This window comes from Tachysurus fulvidraco, chromosome 2 (genome assembly GCF_022655615.1).
Source record: "Tachysurus fulvidraco isolate hzauxx_2018 chromosome 2, HZAU_PFXX_2.0, whole genome shotgun sequence".
Classification (NCBI taxonomy): Eukaryota; Metazoa; Chordata; class Actinopteri; order Siluriformes; family Bagridae; genus Tachysurus; species Tachysurus fulvidraco.
Window position 1 is genome coordinate 1,133,317 of NC_062519.1, and position 27,035 is coordinate 1,160,351.

Sequence of the window (27,035 nt, forward strand, 5' to 3'; positions counted from 1 at the left end):
TTTGTTACAAATAAATAAGTGGATCAAAGGTCATATATTGAGATGTTGAACGATAAAACAACAGCGAACCTAACAACAGTTTTTTATAGACAGCATTTAATGAGTTAGAGAGGGAATAGGTTGCACATATAAGCCTATAAGCGTCGATAATTAGAGTGTATAGTAACCATACTGTCGTTCAGAGTTTAGGTAATGTGTGCATTGTGCATTTGGACGAGTTACACATATCAACGAAGCTTCTTTTACTACGACAAAGAATTAATTCATGTTTAAAGAACCTGATATTAACTTTGATATCCAGTATCTGTTGCTCACTATAACATAATGAAATTTGTTCATATTAGCATTACTCGATTTGATTTTATTATTTTCTAAAATACACAACGACTGGATCTTTTAGTTTATTAGCACCAATAATATAACTATGTTAAATAAATTCATTCTACTTCCGGGAAGCTAAAAAGCAAAATAGCATTGCTGTGCCAACATTTTGAGCTGAACTAAAATTCTAGGAAACGGGAGCGCTACAGATTTTAATACTGATTGCCGTTTCTATTCTTTTTGGGTTTACTTTAATAAAGTCTGCATGATTCAAAATTATTATAATTATTATTCTCGTTGAAAAAGATCAGTACGTCCGTCATCTTTGGGTTACACTCTGAGTGTTGGCCTTCAACCCGCGCATAATGGGCTTAACACTGATCCCATTCTTGCATCGTACAGCCGGCTCTGTTCTCTAGTAAAGAAAAATATATGCCCCGAATGGTTCTTTTTTAATATTCTTTATCCGATATATAATGGAGTACAAAGATCTGAGAACACAATTGAAAACATTTCTGCTTTGCATTCGTTATTTTTACAGTAATTGTGTGTTTACCATTACAGGCGCGAATTTTAGAATTTCTTAGTATTTGGTTCCTTCCCCATATGATTTAATGACAGTACACTCGAGCTGTCTGGAGTCCACAAGTTTGTATAAGAAAAAAACTGACATTATCAAATCCATAGGAGTGTCCTCTGAATGCTTTAGAAGAAGAGGAGCATCTGACGTTACCTACAAAGAAGGTTAACAGTGAATATCAAGATTTGCTGTCGTTTAAATAGTGACCTAGTGAAGAACTGTGAATATTAAATGCTTAAGTTATTCCGGTTTTTTGTTGATTTATTTGTAAATGTTTACAGTTATTTCCTGTTATAAACGTAAAGAAAAATCCCAGGTTTTCATTGCATTCACAGTATGTTAGTCACCGATGTATTACCTCGATATTCATTGTCTAAAATAAACACAGAAAATATTCGTTTCTGGTTGTCTGGGAGGTGTGTTTGATTGTGTGTATCTGTGCAAATGTGTGTATTAATTCAATTAAATAAAGGTGTTCATCAATTCCTAACACATCTAAAGAGGTTTCTGTCAGAAAGTAAATAAGAAAGATCTATCTCAGTCTTCCTCAAGAGGTGCTAATAAATATCTTGGAAAGTAAACCTGACAGCTAGAGTAAACCTGCTGTTTCTTCTCAACTACGGTATTTAGGGCATAAATTGATCAAACAAACTAGCTCATTTTGTTACTGTGCTGTAATATAACGACATACTATTACAATTGGGCTCCATAATGTAATTATCATGCTATACATGTTATGTGTACGTTAGGCTTAACTACCACATGGCTAAAAGCTTCTGAACTGACACACATCTTAGTTCATGTCTTCTCTTAAGATGGTTGTATTTAAAGATCGATTAGATAGATATCTAAAGGCGAATGTATTCTCCCGTGCATTGTCTACCAAAATGTAACATACTTTGATTCACATCTAGAACTACAAACACTTACTGGAAAACCAAATGCGTTAGTTGTGGGTTAACATTAAATTGTTTAGTTCTGCTAAAGTAATCGTACAAACGTCATTTAAGCATTTAAAATACAACACATTTAGATTACTTAATAACGCAACATATTTACGGAATAAAGTTCATGACGTGAGTGTGCTTTTTGTTATAAGATGTGATCCATATATCCAGCAGTATTTGCATATTTGGAGAGCGAGTTTGGCTTCAATGAGAGAAGAGCACCGCCATGGGGTCAAAAGTAGTATCGCACTTTAGGTATTATGATCAGTCTTGACACGTGAAGCTGTAAGAAATTGCTGCAGACTACCAGAGCTCAGAGCTATAGTCTACAGGTTTCTCATCTAAACATATCCCTCGTAATATAATATCTTAATAATAATTAAATGCATTAAGAGAACAAAGTTTTAAATGATTCGTCGTTTATTTCAAACACACATTTTTTTTTTTAGCAAAAAATAAATATTTTTATCAGTGCACAATGTCTTCATTAAAATCCAGCTGTAATGGCACACCTCATCTAGTACCTGTTGTTATTTAAATAATAAAAGACCTTCTCTGGGGACTGTGCTGTAATGCACCTTTTTATGCTCTTATCTTTTAAGTCCCAGAAAACGCCCAAAACATAAAGCACAATTGAGAGTGAGAGAGAAAGAGATGTGGAATGCTAGCAATGAAAGTGAAGCCATAACGCTGATTTAAATATCAGCCAGGTGACAATAATAAGTCAGACTCATAAAATATCAGTGTCACTGTATTAGATCCGGATTGCCCGAGCTGGCTTTTATGATCTGCAAATTACAGTGTGCTGCTGCCGCAGTAAAAAGTGTTTTTAACGTTGAAGAGGAGGATGGGCTTGCTGTGCTCGGCTACAGAGAGGAGCTTCTCCTTTTCATATGCTTTAGAACGAGTCAGGATCTTACTTTGTGATGGTTGGATTTAAAAAAAATAACTCTGCCAGGCGACGGATGAAGAAAGCCACGCGGTGTATTGGGACGAGGGAAGTCGTATAAAAAGAACGCCTGGACGCGGTGAAAGGTAAGATCTTGGGCAAAGACTTGGGCATTTTTCTTTGCTTTTGCTGACACATTGGACTTCATGGTCGTTCATCACTGATAAGCAGTTAGTATTGATTATATCGTCTCATTGCTACGGTCTATCGATGATTTTGATGTCTCCAGTGGCGGGAAAATGAAAGCACTTGCTATTTTATTTGTTCTGTCAAGGTGCACTGGATTTTTATTTTTGCTGCAGCAAATGAATATAATATTGTTTAATAGCAGGCGGTGTTGCTCACGGATTGTACAATGAAAATGTTTGCTGTTTTGTTTTGGCACGTGACAGTGATGGGTTTTATGTGATAATGATATGCTTCTTTTAAAAGGCATGATGTTCTATTTTATTACTACATAATACATAACTATAGTTATGACAACAGCCAGATGCCTGTGTATTCATTTATTTTTTACAGAATCTGCATACACGCAACTCAGTGACGGCATTTGAATGTTTGTTTCTTTTACGTTTCAAGCAGATACACTAGATGTGTTTTATTTTGGCAAGTCTGTGCTAGCTCTATGCAAGTACGTGGTGCTGTATTTCTATAAAAATATAAATATGAAAATCATATAAAAAATCCGAGCATTTATTTTTTTATTTAGGCCTTGGTATTGTTTAATGGCATGCACGGAGTTTTCCCAGCTGTACAATTGTTATTTTTTGGGCGGGATTGGGGGTGGATTGTCATTGTCTGAAAGTCGTTGACTGGGGAGCCCGTCCCTTCCAGCTGATGCGTGGTTTAGGTAGTTTCATGTTGTTGGGATTCTACTTCCTGCCTCGGCAACAAGAAACTGCCTTGATTACGTCAGTTTGCCTTCATCAAGGGCGTCCACTTACTACAAATTTCCCTTCTGTCTGTCTGTCTGTCTGTCTGTCTGTCTGTCTCTCTCTCTCTCTCTCTCTCTCTCTCTCTCTCTCTCTCTCTCTCTCTCTCTCTTGCCTTCTTTTTGTTCCGGAAACGGTATTTTGGCATTTGAAATGAACCGCAGTCTCGCCTATGTTATCTACAGAAAACCCCTGCCTGTTCTCTTTGGTTTTATGTGTCAATAAAAGTCTTCAGTGAGTTAAATTGCGGCTGTAAAAAGAAAAAAGGGCGACCACGATGCCTCAAGGCATACATACCTCGTTAGAGGAATTGATAGGACTTTTTTATTTTTTCAGTTATTTTTATTTCTGTGGAATTTGTAAGATTTCAAACATTATGCGCAAAGTTATGCATGAAACCTGAAATCATGTTTTAAATCTTAAGTATTTTTCATTTTAAAAGGCAAATCGGCAAACCTCGGGCATTTCTTATGTCAAAACATGGCTTTTGTGGCACGATGAGTTTAAAAAAAAGTTTATGCAACACATATTTCAAAACGTGTGTATTATGGATTTAACGGCAGATTGGTGTGCAAAAGAGCGGCCTTAATAGGTCTAACATTGATACACAAAAAACACAACCACACCTTAATTAATATCAAAATGATGTCAGCTTACTTAGGGCAATTGGAAGACCAGTATCTTCCTTTCTGTTACAAGCCCATTTTAAAAAGGAGTAAACTAATCAGTGTTTGTCTATACGTATTATTTTCATACGGCAATCACTATGTTCACATTTAACCTGTTCTTTGGTTTTAGCAGCATGATGGGTTCTCAAAGGTTTCTTTTATTTTATCAGATCTTAGGTTTAGTTCTCACCATTGTCACTGATCTGTCGCGACTGGCAACAAGCAACTCCTGAGTCAAAGTTAGGAATGGTTAAGGTTAGGGTGAAAGGCGGGGTTAGCGGTCGAAGCTCAAGCTTCAATTTGTAGAAGCCGGCATTCCAAACGATTGTCTTGTTAAATCTTGCCTGCTTTTAATATAATTTTGTGTACAAAATACTACATATGCAATTTATAAGGGTGTTATTTCTCTAACCGAACTCAGTTAACTCAACTAATAAATAGCTGGCGAGCGTTACCAGTTCTACAATCTTATAGCTAATATAGCATTAAATGCTAAAAAAAAATATACATGGCAAAAAACACACGATTTTTAATGTGTGTAAATTAAAATAACACAACAGGATATGTGTGGAATAACCCCGGATTGTTTTGCGTTTAAAACAGCCAAGTTCATTTTCTTTGCAGTTATGCAGCGCTTCATGCAAGGCCCAAAATAGGAGATTTTATTACAAAAAGAATACATACTCAACACCAAGAGGGACTTTACGCCTACACTATCATACAATCCATCATGCTGCTTGTACAGCTGTTTCCTGTAAGAGTGAATGTAAACAGTGGACGTGATAAGTAAAATAAATTAAATATATTTAGATTTCTTGGAAAGCTAAAGCTATGACAGATAGAAGATAGTTTTAGTAACTTGAGGATTGATAAAAATTCTAACTGTATATTGTCTTTATTTAATGAGTCAAGTTTTTTTTTAGATGCAGTTAAATGTAATAGTTCACGTCAGCAAAGACATAAAACTCTTCTTTGAGATTTTAATCTGTTTTAATAGTCTAATACATAAATAAATGTAGAGGTAATAAAGTTGCATGATAAGCACACATATTAGTCAAATTTTCAGCTTGAGCTTTAACGTAAAAAAATGAACAGCTTAAATTATTTTAGTGTTTTTTAAACTAAAGATAAAGCTAGACCGTATTAGCTAAAATTAGGCTAGCTATAGCTGAGGTAGTTAAGTATCTTGATATTTTCATTACTTCATTAGATCATTTAGACAAAAAGTTAAAAGATCAGTGTAGCTTTAACATTTTTACTGAAGTACAGCTAGAGATTTCAGCATGCAGTCCATTTTGCAGTGTGGAGCATTATTGCAAACACCAATTACAGTACAAATAACCTAAACCTTAAACTATTTTATTAATACGACTAGAAAGACATACGAATATTAACTGAAAGGTTTAGTTTGAAACTTATAATCGTTGTTCTGCTATTTTTTTTTTGCTATACACATTGATGTAAATCTAACATACAACAAGTTATACACGGAGTTGTTTTTAAAAGATTGCTGAACCGTGTGCTTGAACGCAGAATGTTATGGCCTCTTTGTTAAGTTGGAAGCTTTAACACATACCGTTAAATTGTTCCCGTCTATAAAATGTTTGTAGTGTTCAAGCAGTCAGTCAAGTTTTATTATATGGATCTCATGTGAAATGTCTGAGCAAAACTATAACTAATATTTACAATATCTGATTTTTGACGCACAGGTAAATTAAATATCATTTTATTTACGAATTGAGGTATGTGCCATGCCTCCGTGAATTTCATACAAGATTAATTGTATTAATTAATGGAAAGCTAAAATAATATCATGATCTCCAAACATATTGAAATGTATAAATAAAAGACATAAAATCCTAGATGTCTTTTTTTAATGTTGCAGTTTTGGAGATGCCAGACAAAACAAGGAAGTGAAATATAAGGCTTTTAAATAGGTTTAAAGTAAAGGTATTTTTAAAAGATTTGGAGCACGAATTCTCTGATTCCGGAATGAACTCCGTTAGTTAAAATTAATTTAGCAGTTTGCTGTCTCATGGAATTGTTGCTTCAGCCGTAAGTTGTTTCAAGTTCATATTGCGCATTTTATTTGTGCCGAGTTTTATTACGTGTCTACTAAATTTTACTCGCGTTAGGATTTGATTAGTCAAAGTCTCAGACGACAGATAGAGTTGAGTTTTGTTAGGTAATACTTTGGTAAACATTTTTCTTCAATAATGACCCTTGTTACGAGAATTACAAAAAAATAAAATGCCAGAGACGACAGAAATATAGTGGCTGAGTTTATCGGCGACGCCCCAGTGCTATAATCCTTGAGAATGGGTGGGGGTTGGGGGTGTAGGTGTGAAGTTTGTTATCATCAATATATTTTTATTATTTTTAAATAAATCCAGTTTTAAAAAAATGTATGATTAATGTAGCTAAAGCAAAAGTCCATAGCGCATATTAAAGGTAGAACCAAAAGGCCTACTGTCCAAATATTTCGACAGTGTGGATTTCCCCCCTCACGTGTTCAATGTCAACCAATGGCTAAGAAGAATACGCGAGAGAAATAATTACCTGTCTGGACCGTATCACTAAACACAAACAGACATTACACCCCATATTAAACTGAATGCGCGTTTAGGAGACTGGGGACGTCGTCATGTCCGCGAACTATTTTGTGGATTCACTGATAAATAATGAACCTCAAGAGGTTTTCAAGGCCAGCGGACATTTCACAGACATGTGTTCATCGCCATTTTTATCCGCAGACTGTTCACACCTTTCTTCGTGCAGTTTTGCATCTAAAAACGCTCTCTTTACTTCGGCGTGGGATCCAATATATTCACAAAAATCCGTCTTTTATGTCAAACATCCGGCTATTGGCGCAGACTCGAGATTTTTACAGACATGGATTGAACCTGCAGTGAGCAGTAGAAATTACGACCTGACGTGTGAGGACTTATCAGATATGAGACAGAAAGAAAATTCTTGTTATGTATATGATCCATCGACGCCTACAAAGTTTCAGCAGCTCAACTCTACTCCACTCAACTCCGGAAAGACCAAAGAAGACAAACCCGGGTTAGATCCCAGTAAGTCACACGCTTTACATGTATTACCATGACGACAACTGAAGATTATGCAAAGTGGATTTATTTACCGCAAAATACAAACAACGCACGTTTACATTTTAATTATGTCTATAGCCCATGCACACTTTGGAATGGAAGATACGTATTTAAAACGTGTAGTCCGTTTAGAGGAAATAGCATTAGTAGATTAGATAAGACGATAAAATAGCTGTTTCCACTGTTTCCATTTTAAATGACTAATTTGATCTATTTTGCTGTATACTGGGTAATAGCAAACGGTTAACATACTCTTGTTTACATTGTAGCTTATAATCAGTTTTGTTGGCTGATGAAAAGAAGAAAAGCAGTAACACGGTCATTTAAAGCAACATTGACTATTTACTGTAAACTATAAAAAATTTGAATAGGATTTTAATGTCTACACGATGGCACAAAATGTCATCTCCGGATTTTATTTTTTTTTTACAAAGAATTAACTGGAGAAATTTAAACCGTTTTCACCTAATCATTTTGTTCTAAGCGATTAAAATTGAGGCTGCATTCAATCCAATTCATAAGATGTTGATACGACTCATTTGTAGTGAAATTAATAGTCTACTGTAATGTGTTATTCGTGAGAAGATATATTAAATTGTTTAGGGAAAGGGTCATAAACAACAAAAAATCTGAATTATTCTTTGGTACCGTGACGTTGTCCTGTGTTAAACAGGATGTAGATTATAATTTGGAGTCACTGAATAACACTTTGCAGTATTTCTTTTACTACATAGTGTAAACATGACACATTTAAAATGGATTACCTCCAGAAGGTTTGGAAAGTCACCCAGAGTTGTATTCAATATGATAGATAGATAGATAGATAGATAGATAGATAGATAGATAGATAGATAGATAGATAGATAGATAGATAGATAGATAGATAGATAGATAGATAGATAGATAGATAGATGATGTATAGAACTCAACCTTGTTATGGGAGAAGTTGCTCAGACACATTCAAAGGTAATAAATCAAGATGAGGAGCTTCCAGCTATGTCTTAGTTATATTTATTTATTAAGGTGTTTACATTATCAGTCTAATTATAGATAAAACTCTGCACAAAGTTTAAGGTTATAAACAGACATGGGTCATACAGAGGCTATTAAATCCAGCCTCGTGAAAATTAGAAAATACTATCAGACACTTTCATCAAAATTCTTTATTTGTTGAAAGATTCCTCTGAATTTCTGTTAAAATACACTGAGAAACACACTCATACACACACACACACACACACACACACACACACACACACACACACACACACACACACACACACACACACACACACACACACACTCTCACTCTCTCTCTCTCTCTCTCTCTCTCTCTCTCTCTCTCTCTCACACACACACACACACACACACACACACACACACACACACACACACACACACACACACACAGACAGACAAACACACACACACACACACACACACACACACACACACACACACACACACACACACACACACGCCCACACGCCCACACAAACACACACACACTTTATAGTGTCAGCATGTAAAATGTTTGCAACTAGACCTCAAGATAATATTATTGTAAGATAGTTTTTTCTTTCGGGGTTTTAATGTTTAAACATTAAAACATTTAAAACATGTAAAATCTTACAAATACAACAAAAACATAGTAATTGAAGCTACACGAGGGCTTTAAAAAGTATTTTATGAGGCAATAAAGCCATGGCATGTCCTTGCACTTTTATTTTGAAGTCTCTTTTACCTCAATAACAGCTATAGCTTTGAAATGCGGACAGATATGACAGATATTTGAGAGAATTATTTTTTTAAACATAATTAGCCTTCTTTTAATTTGGTGTAAATGATTCATATACATGAGACAAAAGCAGAACGATATCGTATATACAAACAGCCATATAGAACAAATAATTCTTAGTTTGGTTATTTGTTTGTTGATTTATTATTTGATCTATGATCTATTTTCCAGATAATCCTGCGGTCAGTTGGATAAGTGCAAAGTCGACCAGAAAGAAACGCTGTCCTTACACGAAATATCAAATTTTAGAGTTGGAAAAGGAATTTTTGTTCAACATGTACCTCACCCGGGACCGTCGGTATGAAGTAGCACGAGACCTCAAACTCACGGAGCGCCAGGTCAAAATCTGGTTTCAAAATCGACGCATGAAAATGAAGAAAATGAGCACGGATATAACTCATGACAGAAAGTCATGAAAAATTTGCTAACATTTCTGGACAAACCAAAATGGATTGTAGTTTTCCAGGGAAAACCATTAATTGTTATAAATGTTATGTTACCTAAAATAATAAATGTAACATAACATTAGGTTTAAAAGTGAAAACATTTAACGTCGTGTCAACTGAAACATGCATTAGTTTCTACATTTAAACGATTGTTTATGTTAGCAGAATTTTCTTAGCAGTATTTTTTTTTTTACTTAATTTTGTCTTTTTAGTGTACTGTTACACTATGTTACTGAAGGAGTATCCGTGATAGCTTGGAACATTAAGTATTTCGTATAACTTTAACAATTTTGTACAAAAAATACCATTCTTCTGATGACAAACGGAAAAGGAGGAAAAGTGTTGGACACACTAAGCCCCTGCAGCCTTTTTATTAAACACAGCTGGGATTTTGATTTAAATCTTTTCTTCTTCCTTTTCTTTTAAGTCTTCCTTATTATACATTTTCCAGAATTACAAAATGTAAAGGGAGGTTCATATAACACTGCCTCATTATTGTGTACAAAAATAATGTTTGTTTCAGAGTTTGAGAAATTTGAGCCGTTTAATGTGCCATGCTCAAAGGAGTTTCATAATTGTATTTCATGCTTACTGATATTCCAACAAGAGGTTATAAAGGGATTGTTTTCTGTCTGCGAAATATAAAACCTTGATTTTGATTTATAAGGTTTAGATTTAGGATTGGATTTTCTAGGTTTAGGGTCAATATATATAAACATCTTTCTGCGCATTACTTGCTGTTGTTTATCTCATTTGTTCACCTTTATTATATAGAGGCTTTCTATACAAAAAAACATCCAGGAGAAATTTCTTTATTTTTTAAACTGCACCACAAACAGTAATGACAGGATGTGAAGAGATTTTAAGGCTCTATCTTGCAAGAGTCTTCCGTTCGCAGCAATGCAGCTTTACGACACTGATTCGGAAGCGCTGTTTGTCTCGGGGGTCAAACTAAACAAAACCTAACAGGCTAGACGTCTAGCCTAAATTACTTTATTGTTTTTATTGGAGGCGACGCTGAGGCTTGTTACAAAGGGGTTATTACACTTGTTTTTGGTCCGCGACAAACGCGTCCACCCTGTTGTCCCTTATCACATTCCCCAGTCACTGAGAAAGGGGGTTTTCGTCAAAAGCGAATTTCAGTTTTCGTCAAGGGTGAGTGCTGTTTTAGAACATACAGATTATACAACCTATTTCTTTATTTCTATATGTCTTGTATATTTGAACACGATCAAATTATAATAAATTCAAACGCACAAAGTGCAGTTAAATATCATTTTTTCAAAACAATTAAATGAGCCAGATCTATTACAGAACAATTTTGTAGGTTATTAACGAAAATGGTTTTGAAAGATGTTTAAAGGATATTCAGTGTTTGGAAGCAGAAGAATTTTTTTTATGGATTTGTTGTTTTAAAACGCAAGATTTGTTCAAGCACAAAATAAACCTTAAAATACTAGTTTTCCAGACAAGTAGCAAATCAGCTCATTCAAAATAATGAGTTGAAGCAAACCACATTAGAAATAATTTAAGAAAAAGTTTTGGAAGTCATTACGGAATACATTGACATTAAAATTAACTAAGATAATTTTAAAAGTACGGATTAAGGAATATTAACTCTAATCAAAAATATACAAACCAATATATTTATGCATTCGTACATTTATTTAAAAAATGAAGTATTGTTTATGTAAGTATATAGAGTAGATAGAGGTGATACAGGCAAACAAATGATTCTTAATTTCTGTCCTATGGATCTAACATGGATATTATTATGAACCAAACAAATCCAAAATGATCTTTCTATCAAGATAAATAAAGTGTTAAATACAGCGTATATGGACAGTAACTAAAATGACCACTAGATGTCGCTGATCATCCACCGTCAGATAATTCGTGCCTAACAAAATGGAGACGAAATGTTTTGATGGAGCCGTGGTGTGGTGCAAGAAAGAAATATGCCAGTCGATATTGAAACGTCCTGTTTGAAACCTTTAGAGTCATTGGTTTCATTAACACTTAAGCTATCATCTACCTAGAATAATACGCTATGTATATATACATACATTATATAAATTATAAGTTATATATCTACCATAACAAGTTATATAAGTACGAGAGAGATTGTATCTATTTCATTTAGACTCAATTTAAAGCAGTCTACTCTTAATGTAGAGAGCAGTCTACATTAAGGATTTTATAAACATATTTTTAAATTATGGCAGATATTAAGAGAGAGACTCCGTCCAGGGTGTATCATGCCTTGATGCCCGATGACGCCTGAGATAGGCACCGGCTCCCCGTGACCCGAGGTAGTTCGGATAAGCGGTAGAAAATGAGTGAGAGTGTGAGAGATTAAGAGAGAGAGAGAGAGAGAGAGAGAGAGAGAGAGAGAGAGAGAGAGAGAGAGAGAGAGAGAGAGAGAGAGAGAGAGAGATCAGATAGTGTGTCAGAACAACGCAAAGAGGGATTTACCACAAATTTACGGTTTTAATAATTTTTTGTGGGGAAAACGTATTTTTTCAACAAATGAGAAGTCATGTGAGAATGTGCACCTGAGGCTTGTTATGCTCCCTACGGCTTTGCGTTTGATGCAAGTTGGAAATTGGTCTTTAAAAAAGAGCAAAGGGACAAACCACACAAAAACGCCAAATATAAGAAGATATATTCAACCTCACTGTTACTACAAGAATTAAATTTAATCATTGACCAGTTTTTGCTGTTTTACAGCAATTTCAGATATTAAGTATTAAATATAAAATAACTACCGATTGCACTGTTTTATTACAAAATAACTAAATAGATTGAATATATTTTAACCCATTTAATATAACTGCTATAAATACTTTGGATAAACGTCCAAGGATCCAATGCAATGATCCACAGCAATGCCTCATCTCAATTAGAGTAATATCCTCATGTAGCTGGTTTCATTTTGATTTCCATCAGCAGCATATTTATAAAAATCAAATGTATTATATTTTGGTGTATATATAATATATTTGGAAATATATAAACCGCATTTAAAATAGACAGATGAAAAGTTTAAAGGAATACAGTTATTTAAAAGTATGTACATGCATGAAGAAAAAATACCCTTTCTCCTTCTAGCACTTTTTTTTATCTCACTAGTGAACTTCAGAAAGTGTTTTTTTCCACACGGAAGTGAATTTTGTCTAAGAGGTTTGTCTATTCTTAAGATCTTTGAACTTTTTTGATGTCCTAAAAGGCTGTAAAAGCCTGTAAACTTTATTGGCGGACCATAAACTAATTAAAGTTTAAAAAAGAAAAAGAAAAAGACAAAAAGGGGGCACCCCTGATATATTTGCAGCTCCAACATGAGTTCTTACATTTAAAAGCGTTGAGATTATCAACCAAATTTAATTACAACGAACCTGCACAGGATGTGCAAAATATAATAATTACATTACACAGTATAATGAGAGACTAAAGATTTAACCATTTTCACAGAAGACTCTGGTTATACATTGACTTGGTGACTGGTCATCTTATTACTACTAGCTCTTCTGTTTACTTTGTTTTCCTTTTTTATAATATGTAACCCAACCCTTTAATATTATTTGTAGTGGTACTAAAACACTAAGCTGAACTGAGAGGATGAGTGTATTGCGTATTAAACGAATATTGAATAGTTTAGTGTGGGGCAAAATGGCAATAACACAGATTGGCTAGTTTATATTTTTGTGGATAAAAGATAAAACGTAAATCGTTTTTAAGCGTTTAAAATAAAATAACAGGACTGAAAGACAGACGAATTAAGAAGGGGAAATAAAACTAAAAAAAACCCTAGACGATTGAGAAACGAAATAGCTTCCTAGTGATTTAATAATAAGATAAACAAATTAAAATATAGACTATGGAGCTTTATTACAATTTTAGTGGTATAGGCCTAGGAACTACCCGTGTTTTGCAAGGCAAAATTACAGAAAATAACAGTAAACCAATTTGGACTATTAAAAACTAAAATATGATTTCGGATGTCTGTTTTGCAGAATCTTTTTTTTTCTTGGTTTACAGGAAACGGATCATTCAATCATTTCCACTGTGTTTTGGCTTATTTTTAAGCAATGAGGTGAGTATACAGTGTATACAGAGGTGAGTATGTCGAGAGCTGAGTGTGTAGATAACAATGTATAAAGAGAGCCGGGTATGTGTGGAGCTGTTTTTATAAAGAACTGAGTATGTATGGAGCCGACTAATTAGAGAACCAGAGTTAATATGGCACTTATTATATAGACATCCCTGCATGTAGAGAGCCGAGTATATAGAGCTCCATGAACAGCTAACGCTTGAAAGGGGGAGAAACACATTCCTGGATGTTTGGTGGTAAATTTACAGCTAAAGTAATAAAAACTTTACGACTGAATCGAGACGGGGATTGGGTAGGGTTTGCCACGTGACCTGCTCTCCGTGAACATGAACTTTATGCTTTTGGCGTTTGGTTTGGTGACTCAGATTCACTCTCAATCTCTAAAAGAGTAGCATGCAGTTCTTACTGAAGCTTGATATAAAATAATAAAAGAAAAGAAGAGAGTGTTCGGTTTTTAATTTTTCCAGTCTTCTTTATCAGCTTCCTCGCATCTTTAACCAGAACAGCTACAATCGTTTATTGATCATAGGCTATATAGTGTAAAATATTTCCAGCACTGACACTTATAGAAACAGATCTTACCAAATACGGAATATTTGAATGAAATGAATGGTGCCATGATGAAGTCCCGAGTGTTGGTAAGTCGGCATTCTGTTTTGTTCCTGGTGTACTGCATGCAACACTTTACGCCACAGACTCATACAAGATGTTGTTTCAATTTGTTTATGGTCATCTATATATATATATTTTGTTTTTTTGTATGTTATTCTAAATTAACAACTGAAAATATAAAATGTTTAATGAAGATCAAGATTTACTTTGTTTAAGCATTTTCGTTATTAACTATCAAACATTAACGTATCCAAATGGTGCGCCATATTTGTTGATTTAGGGATGCAGATTTGCATTTAATAATAAGATACATGAAATGTAAGCACGTACTACTGTAGAGTAAAGCATGACCAAGATCTGAATTATTTGAAGTGCAAGTATAAAAGATAGAATATTAGTGTTTTTATTTATCGTTTTAGTGTTTCACCATTTTATTGTTTACGCAGACTATCACTTTTTAATATAAACCAAAAAAATTAGCTTGTATGACATTCTTGTTGTATTTCCTCCCAATAGTGTTTTAGACTGATGATAGTTTAGTCCTAGTGAGTGAAGATGTTTTATTGGGACTTCAAGGCACTTCTGTATGTCGCTCTGGATAATGACGTCTGACAAATGCTATGAATGGAAATATGAATGTTTATTAATTGCTCCACATTGATAACGTTTTGCTTTACCTTCTGGAAGTGTTTATGCTAGCAATAATGAGCAATGTTACTGAACAAATATTATATACTGACCATATCTTCTATATTTAGAACTATAATAATACAGAACACATTTAATACTGAACAAATATTGTATATGAACCATATCCTTGTTTATAAAGATCTCTATAAAAATCTATATTTAGAAAGATAAATGACTTTTCTTTTATCCTTGGAATAAATCCAGGTTTTTATATATAATAGAAATCAGCTCTCCAACAGTGACAGGGAATATTTTACATTTAATGAAATGATGACTCTAACAATTTAAATATAAAAACAATTTTAGTTACTAACACTTTACAAATAAAACAAATTTAATGGTCATCGGTTATTAGTGTGTTTTATCTACAGAAACAGTGAGATTGAATGAATCCGCCCATATTTAGAAGAATAGTTGATGCTGCCATCTAGTGTTCAGAAGTATATCGGTTTTTTTTAAACAGCACATCTCAATACACAGTTCATTTTCATTTTTAATCGGTTATAGCAGGCATACGATATATCATGTTACAGACAAATTAACTCACAACAAGTTAAATCACAACAGCTACCACCTTAATCTGTCTGGCCAATATTTCATTTATAATAATAATAATAATAATAATAATAATAATAATAATAATAATAATAATAATAATAATAATAATAATAATAATAATAATGATGATGATGATAATGATAATAATAATAATATACAAATATATCAAACTATACATTAAAATCTAAGTCAAAGCCTTACATTAAACGTTACAATAAACATACATGTAAATATGAACACAATATTACTACAAAGTTAAATACACAAATATCGTATACATTATACAAATATAGTTGTAAATGAATTCAATAAATTAGTAAAAACAAAAAAGCAAAGAAGGTCAATATTTAAGAATAAATGGTTAAAATATGTGACAGTGTTCATTTATGTAAGAAGGAAAGAACGCTGAAGTAAAATAGTGTTTGAAATTCATAATAAAAAAGCTGTTAAACATAAGCAAAAAAATTGTTTAATTAGTATGATTTTTTTATTTAAAAAACAGACGGCCAGTTTTTTGTCACTGGATCTTTATTAGTAAGTAAACACTTTATTTTAAAACTTTCAGTTATTCTAAGGCTTTTGTTCTTTAACAAAGATTAAGCAGTAAAAAAAAAAAAGTTAACCGTCCGGACGGATGTGTGGCCAGCAGTGTGTTTTCTCTGTGACAGACTGTGTGCAGACATTTCAGTTTACGGCCCCAAAAGGTCGGAAGTCTCCTTCTGTTGTTCTTTCCAACATCAGCGACACTTCTTAATGGCGTTCAGGCTAAATGTGAAGCAGACACACACACACACGCACACACACACACACACACACACACACACACACACACACACACACACACGCACACACACACACACACACACACACACACACACACACACACACACACACACACACACACACACACACACACACACACACACACACGCACACGCACAAGTGTTTTCTTCTGGCTATGTATTATTACGGCTAGGTTAGTTAGAAAGGTTTTAGAGGCTTTAGTGCCATAGCAATAAATAAAAATATTTCTTATGTTTTGTGTCTCATATTAAAATCTATCTTGCTGTATAATTATATTATTGATCTATTTAAGTGACCTAGTGATTATATCATGCATTCAGTTTTAGATATATTTTATTATATTGCGTTGCTGTCTTGTCTGTTGTGTCACCGTTTTATGTCATTTGAAAAAAGCTAGCATATTTCCGGAGCCATGTTGTTATTTGTATTATTTCCTTAGTCCTGTGTTGTAATCCATATTTATGACTTAATTTGCCAAAAAAATCTAAACACAGACACAGTTGGTCCTACTGCACGATGTCCTAAAACACTTTAGCCACCGCTGAAAACTGAGCATCAGTCCGATTTCTATTTTGTATTCACATTAATCCCTCGGTATCCATGTGTGCACGCTAGCGAGGCTCTGCAGTTATATTTATTAACGTTTATCCTTATATATTCTTTTATATTAATAAATGCAAATAGCAAGGACATCTTTGTAATTCAGAAATAACAACATCAACAACAACAACATCATCAACAACAACAACAACAACAACAACAACAACAATAATAATAATAATAATAATAATAATAATAATAATAATAATAATAATAATAATAATAATAATAATGTTATGTATTCGTAAAGTTACATTCCGAATTATGTTTATGTCCTACACGAGCTTTGATAGGGTCAGAAAAAAAATCATTTGTCCCGTACATTCCGAGTCTGAACAAAAGGTGACACCGTAAAACACTCTACTGAGCAGTTGTAGTGCAGAAGCAATCCTCTCCCTCGGTCATTTATAAATACACCGTGATCATAGTGCATTTTTTGTTTAATTAATCTCAATGTTATAATTCATACTTTAAATAAACAGTTAATACATAAACAGCTTATCACGTGGCTTACTGTTTAATAATCCGTCAGCACATTAAATTTGTAAGAAAGAATTCGCATTTATTCTTTTTGGTGATTCTTTAAGGCATCGTTTTCGTTAATGATAAATGATAAAAGTGGTAAACAGCGTGCTTTCTGTCTTTCTCCTTTTTTTTTATCTTTGTCGTGTGAATAGAATGTTACTGTAAATTATATTTCTCTGACGAGTTCAGTTTCAAATCAACCAGGTTCTCTACCTTTATTTACATCAAAATTCTTATACAACACATTCAATAACACAGGCAATTTGTTTTTGTCGTAAACTACGATAAGTACTATTTAACTTTTTTTTTTTTTAAATCTGATCTCTTATAGATATATGGACTAAGTGGTAAGTAAGTTAAAAAAAAGTAATTTATTTATGTTTTTAGACTTGCCTTTAGATTTGCTCTCTGTGACTCATATGGCTTCAATTATAGAACGGACCTCTAAAAGTGTCCAAAGTTACAGATCAGAGAGATGTTTCACTTTTGTAGATGACAGAGTTGAGTGTTTGTTACTTAACATAAATACTGCATCTGCAGCTTACAATATGGAACAGATATGGAATCAAACATTTCCTTGCAGAATAAAAAAACAGATACATTTTGCATTGTATTCGGCAGGCTAGGTTAGCTGGTTAGTGCTGGTCTGATGGAGGTTTAGCATGACCATGTTGATTGGCAAACAACACTTTGCTGGTTAAACTCTTTTATTGCTGGTTATTTTGCAGTCTTGTTGTTGACCAAATGTGCTAGTCTAAGCTAGCCTTTTTTCTCAGCGAGGATATCTGACGTTCCTTTTCTGTCTTTTTTAATGTCGTTTTGACTTTGAAGTGAAAATCCTTCAAGACTACATTAAGAAGATAAATGTATTGATTTCTCACGTCAGTGTAGTTTAATTCACTAATTTGTGGCATTCGACGTTCAAAATAAATCAATTTCTGCTAGGCTCATTGACCGCAGTACATGAAAGGGATTTATTAAAATGTCTGTGGGCAAACTTTGCTGAATTAGGATCATTTTTCACTCCTGAAAATTAACTACAAACGAATCGCATTGGCGTCCGGCATTGTCTTTAGCAACGTATTCATATACAAACACGAAAATTGCACAAAATAAAATTAAAAAAACAACGAAGTGAATTTAATTATTATCATTTTATATGAACACAGCCGGGTCTTTGCGCTACTTGTAAAGACGCTTTTGTTGGAAGTTGACATTTGTCTGGTTTTATGACTTTCAGCTCAGGCGTTAAGCAGTAAAACTGCCATAAACCTCCTCCTGTCTCCCTATAAATTTCCCTTTTGCACAAAAGGAGTCAACACACACTAAAGTATGCACACAACATGCCCAAGAATGCTTGGTACAATTATACAGTAAAATAAATGTATCTTTCTAAAATATTTTAGACGAGATTGACGTTCGGATTTGTCCACGATGATTTCAACCTCAATTTATTTTGTTTAGCAGCATAAGTTAATTAAATAGCACTATAGACAGCGGCACGGAATCAATAATACTTAAACACATAATAGATAGATAGATAGATAGATAGATAGATAGATAGATAGATAGATAGATAGATAGATAGATAGATAGATAGATAGATAGATAGATAGATAGATAGAGAATATTCAACAGCAATAAAAAAATAATCTGTCTGTATTTTCATATAAACCACCTTAAAATATTACTATACTAGAATAACAATTCATACATTCATTTAAAATATATATCAAATATTTCATTTACACCTAATTTTATCTTATATTTGACTAAGACAATTATTCAGAAATGTAATAATTATTCAGTATTTATTCGTTTCATGATTTATTACTATATTAAATATTGCCCGCCTTTTTCTCTCTAAAAGATCAGACAACAGTTGTGTACATTAATATTGCTGTACATTATTACATGATGTTATCAGAGTGATAAATTAAAAATTAACATGAAAGTTAGACAAAATGATAACACTACATTAAAGAAAATCGGCATTTTATTAAGAATTGAAAAAGTTTGGTGTCATTTTTATTAACGGAGGTGGAAATGAAGTAATATTGTGGAAACGTGTAGGATCAGACCAAGGGAGAAAGGGGCTCTGTAAGATGCTGTGTGTGTGTGTGTGTGTGTGTGTGTGTGTGTGTGTGTGTGTGTGTGTGTGTGTGTGTGTGTGTGTGTGTGTGTGTGTGTGTGTGTGTGTGTGTGTGTGAGAAAGAGAGAGAGAGAGAGAGAGAGAGTATGTCGCACTCCAAAAACTGTATAATCTGATTTTATGGGAGTGAAGGTCGAAATTTCGACTTCATTTCTCTTTTCCCCCTCTCTCTCACTCTCTTTCCATAATCAAGTCTTTCATTGGTTGAAGTGTGGTCAGCTGACCCAGTCATCTCTGTCCATCTTAGTAAGGATGCTTTGAAAACACGTTGAGCTGCGCGCGTGCAGTCTTTCATTGGTGTCCCGAAATAAATTAGACGTCATACAGCAGTGGCATTAGAGAGAAAAAAATCTGAAACAAATAAAGACTGCGAAAAAGAAGAAAAGAAAGAAAAAGCGTGAAAGAGGAGGAAAAGAAGTAGGGAGGGAGTAAAATAGAGAAAGAGAGATCAGAGAAAGTAGGAGAGGGAGGGAAAGAGAAGAAGAGAGGTTTGGAGTGTGAGAGAGAGAGAGTGGGTGAGTGAGTGAGAGTGGACGGTATGAATTCCTATTTCACCAACTCGTCCCTCTCGTGCCACTTAACCGGAGCTCACGAGGTTTTGCCCAACGTGGCCCTGTCCAACTCGAGCACCTACGACCCTGTGGTCCGCCATTTCCCGTCGTCCTATGGCGCCGCTAACCGGATGTACCGCGCGCCCTTCTACCCGCCGCAGGAAGACGTGATGTTCGGCGCAAGCCGCGCACCGTACGACTACGGATCTAATGCGTTTTACTCGGACAAAGACGCGATTTCCGGTTGCAGACAAAGCTTCGGGCAGGACTTCACAACTTCACCGTCTTTAGAGCAATGCAGAAGCGCGTGCCAGGAGCCAAAAAGCAGCAGTATACAGATTTATCCCTGGATGCAAAGGATGAACTCGCACAGTGGTGAGTTTACAAGATTTGTTTATTGTTGGTATTGTTTATTGTTTATTAAATACTTAAAGTGACACAACGCTGCATGGGCTTTAAACACGTGCTTTTTTTCGTGCTGTCCTGCCAGAGAAAAAAAACTTTTTATTGTTTTATTACCCCATAAAGCATTGGACGGAGCTCCTTTGTCGCTCAGGCAGTAAATGTCTAATCACTCAGGGAAATAAATCCCGTTTGGTCAAAAAATAACCAAAAACATTTTCAAAACAAAACCCTAAAATAGGGAGTTTGATGCCACTGTTTGTAGACAAGCGTCAACAGGGAACTTTTTATTGTTTATTATTCTCAAAATAAACAGTGAAATGCATGTTTGCTTGCATAGGAAACTAAAGTTCAGCATTGCTACATGCTCAATCACAAATTGAATATATTTTATTTAATCACAAACGTGTTTTGAGTGAACAAGTTGTTAGTGATGAATGAACTGGTGTGCGAGTTTATAATAAAACCATAGTATTTAACAAACAAACAGGACAGACATGTCCACAATCCTAAGCGTTACTTTAATCAATTGATCTTTTCTTTTCCTCAGGTGTTGGTTATGGGACTGACAGGCGCAGAGGTCGTCAGATTTATTCTCGATACCAAACACTGGAGCTGGAGAAAGAGTTTCACTACAACCGATATTTAACACGGAGAAGAAGAATCGAGATTGCCAACACGCTGTGTCTAACAGAGCGACAAATTAAAATCTGGTTTCAGAACCGCAGGATGAAATGGAAAAAAGAGAACAATCTGACCTCCACTCTAAACGAACAGGAAACACGGAAAGAGGTTACAGAAGAATCCACTAATGACACTAAGGAGTAGAGTTTTTTTTTTTTTTTTGCATCAGGCACGTTGTATGTACATGAAACTACCTAAAAACCCATGTGCCATAATTATGTGTGATATTTCATACATATATGTATATTGAACAATATGGTTAGAAAACTACCTATCAATCAAACTACCTGTTGAATTTTGCTTCACAAACTGTTATGCGTATATATATACTTCACGTATTCGTCATATAGGAAAGTACGGCTATATAAAACTAGCAGTTAAGATTACCGAACGAAATTTGTTACGGATTGAAATCAGAAGGAAACCTGAATAATTGTTTGGATTTATAATTATGTATACATTTGCATATAGGGAAATTATGTTTATATGAAATTACCTTGCCTTAGTTATTAAATTCTATTAGATAAAAAATAATGGACTGTAATTATGTGCCTCTTACATGAATACAAGGAAATTTTTGGTTATACGGAACTGGTATAATTTTTAAATAAACATCAACATGTATCCACAAACACGAGTCCAAATTGTGTCACTTATGTGTTATTTTAAATTGCACCAGCATTAGCGATATTCTCTATAGATTAAGATTCGGGAATAAACTTTACACTAAACAGTTCCTAAAATAATTATCAAAACGTTGAACATTATATTCCTTATAATTATTGACACTGTACTATGTTTTATTTGTAAGTATTGAACTCCACATCATTTCTAAAAGTGATCCGAATTCTGTTTGCATGAAATCATGGCAAACAAAAGGTCTACAGATAAGTTGAAAATACAAAATTAAAAATACATAAGCTAAAAAAAACCTAAATACTTTAGATAAATTACACCCAGCTCGAACATGTTTTTATCAAATGTTTGGGTATAAGCATGCTAGGGGTTTAAATTGTAACAGAAGAAGTTAAATATGACTCCATTATAGATTACAAGATTGTAGATCAAAAAAGAAGTTTGAAAAAATTTAGAACTATTGCAGTGTAGCTTTTAGACTGTAATGGTGTGGGGAATCAAAGCAAACGCATATTTGGTAATATATATGTACATACAAATTCCTTTTCCTTTCCAGTGTATTCATTGAAATAATGAGTGTAGTAATAGTACTTAAATCTTGAACTGAGTCTAAAGATTAAACCCCGCTACATTAAATGTTCAGTATACAAACAAATATCAAGGTCACTCCAAGAACCACCAAATCGGACAAATGTACATCTTTAATAGCATTGCAGTTCTGCTAGGCTTTGCTTTATTTATGGGAGTGAACTTCGAAATTTGGGTCATCAGCGAGACTTTCAAAGTGCAAAGCGTACTAATCAAGTAAGATTGTAACTCTTGGTGCCATTTATTAGTAGCACAAAAAATAATTCCGTATACAAAATATAAACTAGTGTTTTACTAAAACTATGTTAAACTTTACCCCTTAAACCCATCACGAAGGAGAGCTCATCAAAACGTATGAGATAAAAATGAAATGATTCCACCCTGCAAATAGATTCAGGTTCACAGATACACAATTGAGCATTACTTTAACGCATAAACGAAAAAAAAATCTGTGTAATGTCTTGGAAGAAGTCAACTAAAACGAATCAATATATATTTCTATAAATTTATAATTCCTAACAATTTCACTTGATCAGCAAAAAAATGACCAAATGACGTAGGAAACAAAAGTATGCGACAGATCTGACGGTTAATAATATAATTATTCCATCAGAAGATCTTGTCTGTCACACTCCCTCTATTTTATTTGAATTTGGTAAAACTTGTTTAGAAAACTTGTAGCGGAAAATTACTGAAATATAAAAGTAACTGGTAACTATACGATTTAAACGGATAAGGTTAAGCTCTCAATCGGTTGAGATACTAAAATGTGACGCTCGCGCTACTGTTTAAATATATATTGCTTTTCGGAAAACTCAACTTAGTGTCGTATTTTACAATAATATTTTAAGAAACTTTAGAATAGTAAGTTTAAAAATGACGTCTATCACAATAATCACACGTTAGATTGGTTGTGAACAGTGTGTGTAAGTCTGAAATATCAGAAAAGCTATTAATAAGCATTGTTTCTGTGGTGAATGTGCACGCAAAAACGAGTGTTCATGGTAAAAAGCACACTTTACACCAGTGGTATGGCGAACATGTGTGGCGATTTAATACGTTAACAAAGTAAATCTTGACATTTACACCCTGCTTAACAATATCCATAATAATAATAATAATAATAATAATAATAATAATAATAATAATAATAATAATAATAATAATAATAATAATAATAACAACAACAACAATAATAATAACCATTATTGTTGTTATTATTATTATTATTGTTGTTGTTGTTGTTGCTATAATTGAGGAATGTAAATGTTTTAAGTGAAACCTTTTAAAGCATCCGATTATCATACACACAGTCACTTGTACTTGAAAAGAGCAAACTGCATAGGTAACTGTCGGTTTAAAAAGTCATTATTACGTCTGCCTGACTTCTCTGTTTTTCTGCTTTTGGAGTGAAATGAATAAAAGTTTGTTCGTTATAAAAAAAAGAAAGTGAATTTGAAATAAATTCACTGTCCTGTACATTCTTTATCAGCAGGTGACGCTATTGGTCCTTCTTTCGAGTGTCACTGTGGCGCAACTTATCATGTTTTCACATCTCCATTAATAAAAGCCCTGACACGATCTAACCAAATATATGACTGGAGGAAACAAGCACGTGATCCACTTGAAACGATCTATATTTGGCCAATAGCAAATGAAGAAGGAAAAAACTTTCACATATAAACTCTGGATTAATCATATACAGTTCAAGCAAGACACAAATCATACGCATTTACAGCAAGAAATGTAACAAATAAATAAATAAATAAAAATAAACTCCCAAAAATTTTTAACGCTTTGCGAGATGACATCTTACGTTTCCGTCTGAAGAAATCGAGTCACGAAGCGTCCGCCCTCGAAAAAACCAAACAACCGCGCCCACGAAGTCCACGCCAACGCACGCGCCCTGCCCACGTTACTGCCACCGCCGCCGTCGCCGCGTGCGGGAGATGAACTCCGGTCCAAATGCTGACCAACATCACCACCACCACCACGACTATGACTGCACCTCGAAACCGTGTTACGATGCACGAAGCGGAGACACGGACGACGGGAGACACGACGGTGCGTTCGAGGTCGAAAAGAAAGCAAAGAACGGCGCGGAAAAGAAAGTGAAAGCTGCGCAGCTCGCACACACTCGACCGCAAATCTACCCGTGGATGACTAAACTGCACGTGAGCCACGGTAAAAAGTTTTCTCCTGTCCTCACTTTCGCTCCTTCGTGTGTTTTCCTCGCAGTTTCCTCCCCCTCGTTCTTTCATTGTTATTTTTTTCCCCGAGTTTTATAGACCTCATTCGGAAATAATAAAACCGACGGTCGTAAATTTTTATGACAAAAGGCTTCAATTGCTCGTAAAGCTGTCTGCTCGCAACCAAGAGACCATCCGCGATTAAATTTATGGTGGCCTAATTGGATAAGGGAAACAACAAACCACCAAACCGAGCTAAAACTCTGAATCACTTAAATAAATAGGAGAAATAAATAAATAAATAAGAGACTCCAAATGTCCTATAAACTGCTATAAATAGAAATGTTACGTTATGCCAGAAATGTCTGAAAGAGTGTTTGCACTCTGTGAGAGGAATAAACGTTAAATACCTCATGGTGTTATTAAACTATGGTGTTATTACATTTTTATTTACTGATATTGATAATATATTTTTTTCCATGGTTATTTTTCCTTCTACCCCTGAGTCACCAGAGCTGTACCGTGTTAAACTGATTAAGGTGTTAATAGCGTTAATACGGCGTCGTGTGAAGAAATTTAATAGCCCTTGAACTCAACAATTAAGGTTTATCTGTGAATTCAATTAACTGTTACGTTTAGTAAAGCAGTACCAAGGCAGGAGTGCACTAATGCATGTGGCCCATTTTCTATACCCGAGTTTTACGAGTAGACTTTTGTATGTTTATTCTTTCTCTCCCTCTTTTTTTTTTTTTTTTTTTTTTTTTGTGAAACTTCAGAATCAGATGGGAAAAGACAGAGGACGAGTTACACCCGGTACCAAACATTGGAGCTGGAGAAAGAGTTCCACTACAACCGATATTTATCCAGACGAAGAAGACTCGAGATCGCGAACACGCTGTGTCTGAATGAGAGGCAGATCAAAATCTGGTTTCAGAACCGCAGAATGAAATGGAAGAAAGACACAAAGTCACAAAATTAAAAAGTAAAATTAAATCAAAACTAAACTTAAGTCTTAAAAAAGTCTTAGATCTTATCGTCTTATTATTATTATGTTTGATCCGATTTTACATTTTCTGATCTTGTTAATCACCTGGCATTTCATTTACTCATGAAATTTTACACTCAATAAAACATTCTTGTTGCTAGGGTGCCAGCCTCAATGGCACAGATGCTGTACCTTCATAAGCCTATATATTTAATGTACTATGAATGTAATGTGCACTTTACAGCCCACGTGTGGAGCTTATTTTTGAACGAACGCTATCTACATTTGGGGGGGGGGATTACAAACAAGTAAAAAAGATAAAATATACCATTTCAGAAACAAGGTAAGGTACCTATTAGTACTCATTTTCTGAGTGTGTGGGTATTTTTAAAAATTCTGTTGACTCATTAAGATGCAATGTTTCCATATTTTACTTTTATTGAAATTTGTAAATGTACATCACGAAGTGCACTTGCACTTCTCCTTCATTTCATAATCTCGAGACTTTACATACCAGGCCTTATGGCAGTGTAGACAGGGGAGACTGGTTTTTGGGACGCTGCACAAAATGGCCACCTATTGAGGAATCCTTCTCCAAAATAATAAATAAAGCTCAAGAGGGTCTTGAGTGCCCGATGATGTCTTCACTAAATATCATAACAAATGATCGGCACAAGCCTACTACTGATATTAAATTATGAATGTCCTTTTTACAGTTTAACTAATTTGAATGTATTAATTTGTAGTTATTGTAGTAATTTTGGAGTTAGCACACTTAGATATAGGCCTAATACTGAGATGGAATAATATAACTGCTCAAAGATTTATTTTTGTCTAATTTATGAGACCATAAGAACTACTATGAGACATGATGTCTACGAGTTCATTGTACGTCACAATTGTACTTTTTGCTTATTCCTTTCTCTTTCTTTGCTGAAGTTCTTTAATTCACTCTCAACGTCTTTAAGAGAACTTTTCTCTTTTTATTTTTTTCCCTTTTCAAAATTGAGTATTTATTTTAAGACACTAACAAATCAGATGCACACAGGCCACATAGATGTGGAAATGATGGATTCAGTGCAATCCTGTATTGAATAAAATATCTTTAATTGCCACTTGTGCGAGTCGGTGTGTGTGAGTTGTGTGTTAATTCGATGATCAGCTGCTAAAGAGACACTGAGTAATTTCCGCTCA

At 34.3% G+C, this 27,035-nt stretch overlaps 2 protein-coding genes and 2 long non-coding RNA genes across 4 annotated transcripts; 3 read left to right on the top strand and 1 right to left on the bottom strand.

The window, feature by feature from the left end:
- The first annotated feature begins 2,498 nt into the window (after positions 1–2,498).
- On the top strand, positions 2,499–25,770 carry LOC113661996. The gene is made up of 3 exons (XR_007139593.1): positions 2,499–2,883; positions 13,793–14,503; positions 25,633–25,770. It is a non-coding gene; the product is annotated as an uncharacterized LOC113661996 (long non-coding RNA).
- On the top strand, positions 6,964–10,487 carry LOC113661993 (homeobox protein Hox-A9-like). The gene is made up of 2 exons (XM_027176570.2): positions 6,964–7,474; positions 9,480–10,487. Exons 1-2 carry the CDS (start codon positions 7,042–7,044, stop codon positions 9,722–9,724), a joined length of 678 nt encoding a protein of 225 aa, XP_027032371.2. The 5' UTR covers positions 6,964–7,041; the 3' UTR covers positions 9,725–10,487.
- LOC125140297 lies at positions 16,413–24,794 on the bottom strand. The gene is made up of 2 exons (XR_007139595.1): positions 24,484–24,794; positions 16,413–16,490 (listed from the first exon to the last, which is right to left on the bottom strand). It is a non-coding gene; the product is annotated as an uncharacterized LOC125140297 (long non-coding RNA).
- On the top strand, positions 19,900–22,075 carry hoxc6b (homeobox C6b). Its single transcript, XM_027176573.2, has 2 exons — positions 19,900–20,732; positions 21,310–22,075. The coding sequence occupies exons 1-2, from the start codon at positions 20,345–20,347 to the stop codon at positions 21,585–21,587; spliced, it is 666 nt and encodes a 221-aa protein (XP_027032374.1). The 5' UTR covers positions 19,900–20,344; the 3' UTR covers positions 21,588–22,075.
- Positions 25,771–27,035: the final 1,265 nt, after the last annotated feature.

What these genes read in the sequence shown, in the direction of transcription:
- LOC113661993 (XM_027176570.2), top strand. Translation starts at nt 7,042, where the DNA reads ATGTCCGCGAACTATTTTGTGGATTCACTGATAAATAATGAACCTCAA. An exon ending in CAAACCCGGGTTAGATCCCA is followed by an intron (nt 7,475 to 9,479) that starts GTAAGTCACACG and finishes TCTATTTTCCAG; the next exon opens with ATAATCCTGCGGTCAGTTGG.
- hoxc6b (XM_027176573.2), top strand. Translation starts at nt 20,345, where the DNA reads ATGAATTCCTATTTCACCAACTCGTCCCTCTCGTGCCACTTAACCGGA. An exon ending in AAGGATGAACTCGCACAGTG is followed by an intron (nt 20,733 to 21,309) that starts GTGAGTTTACAA and finishes TCTTTTCCTCAG; the next exon opens with GTGTTGGTTATGGGACTGAC.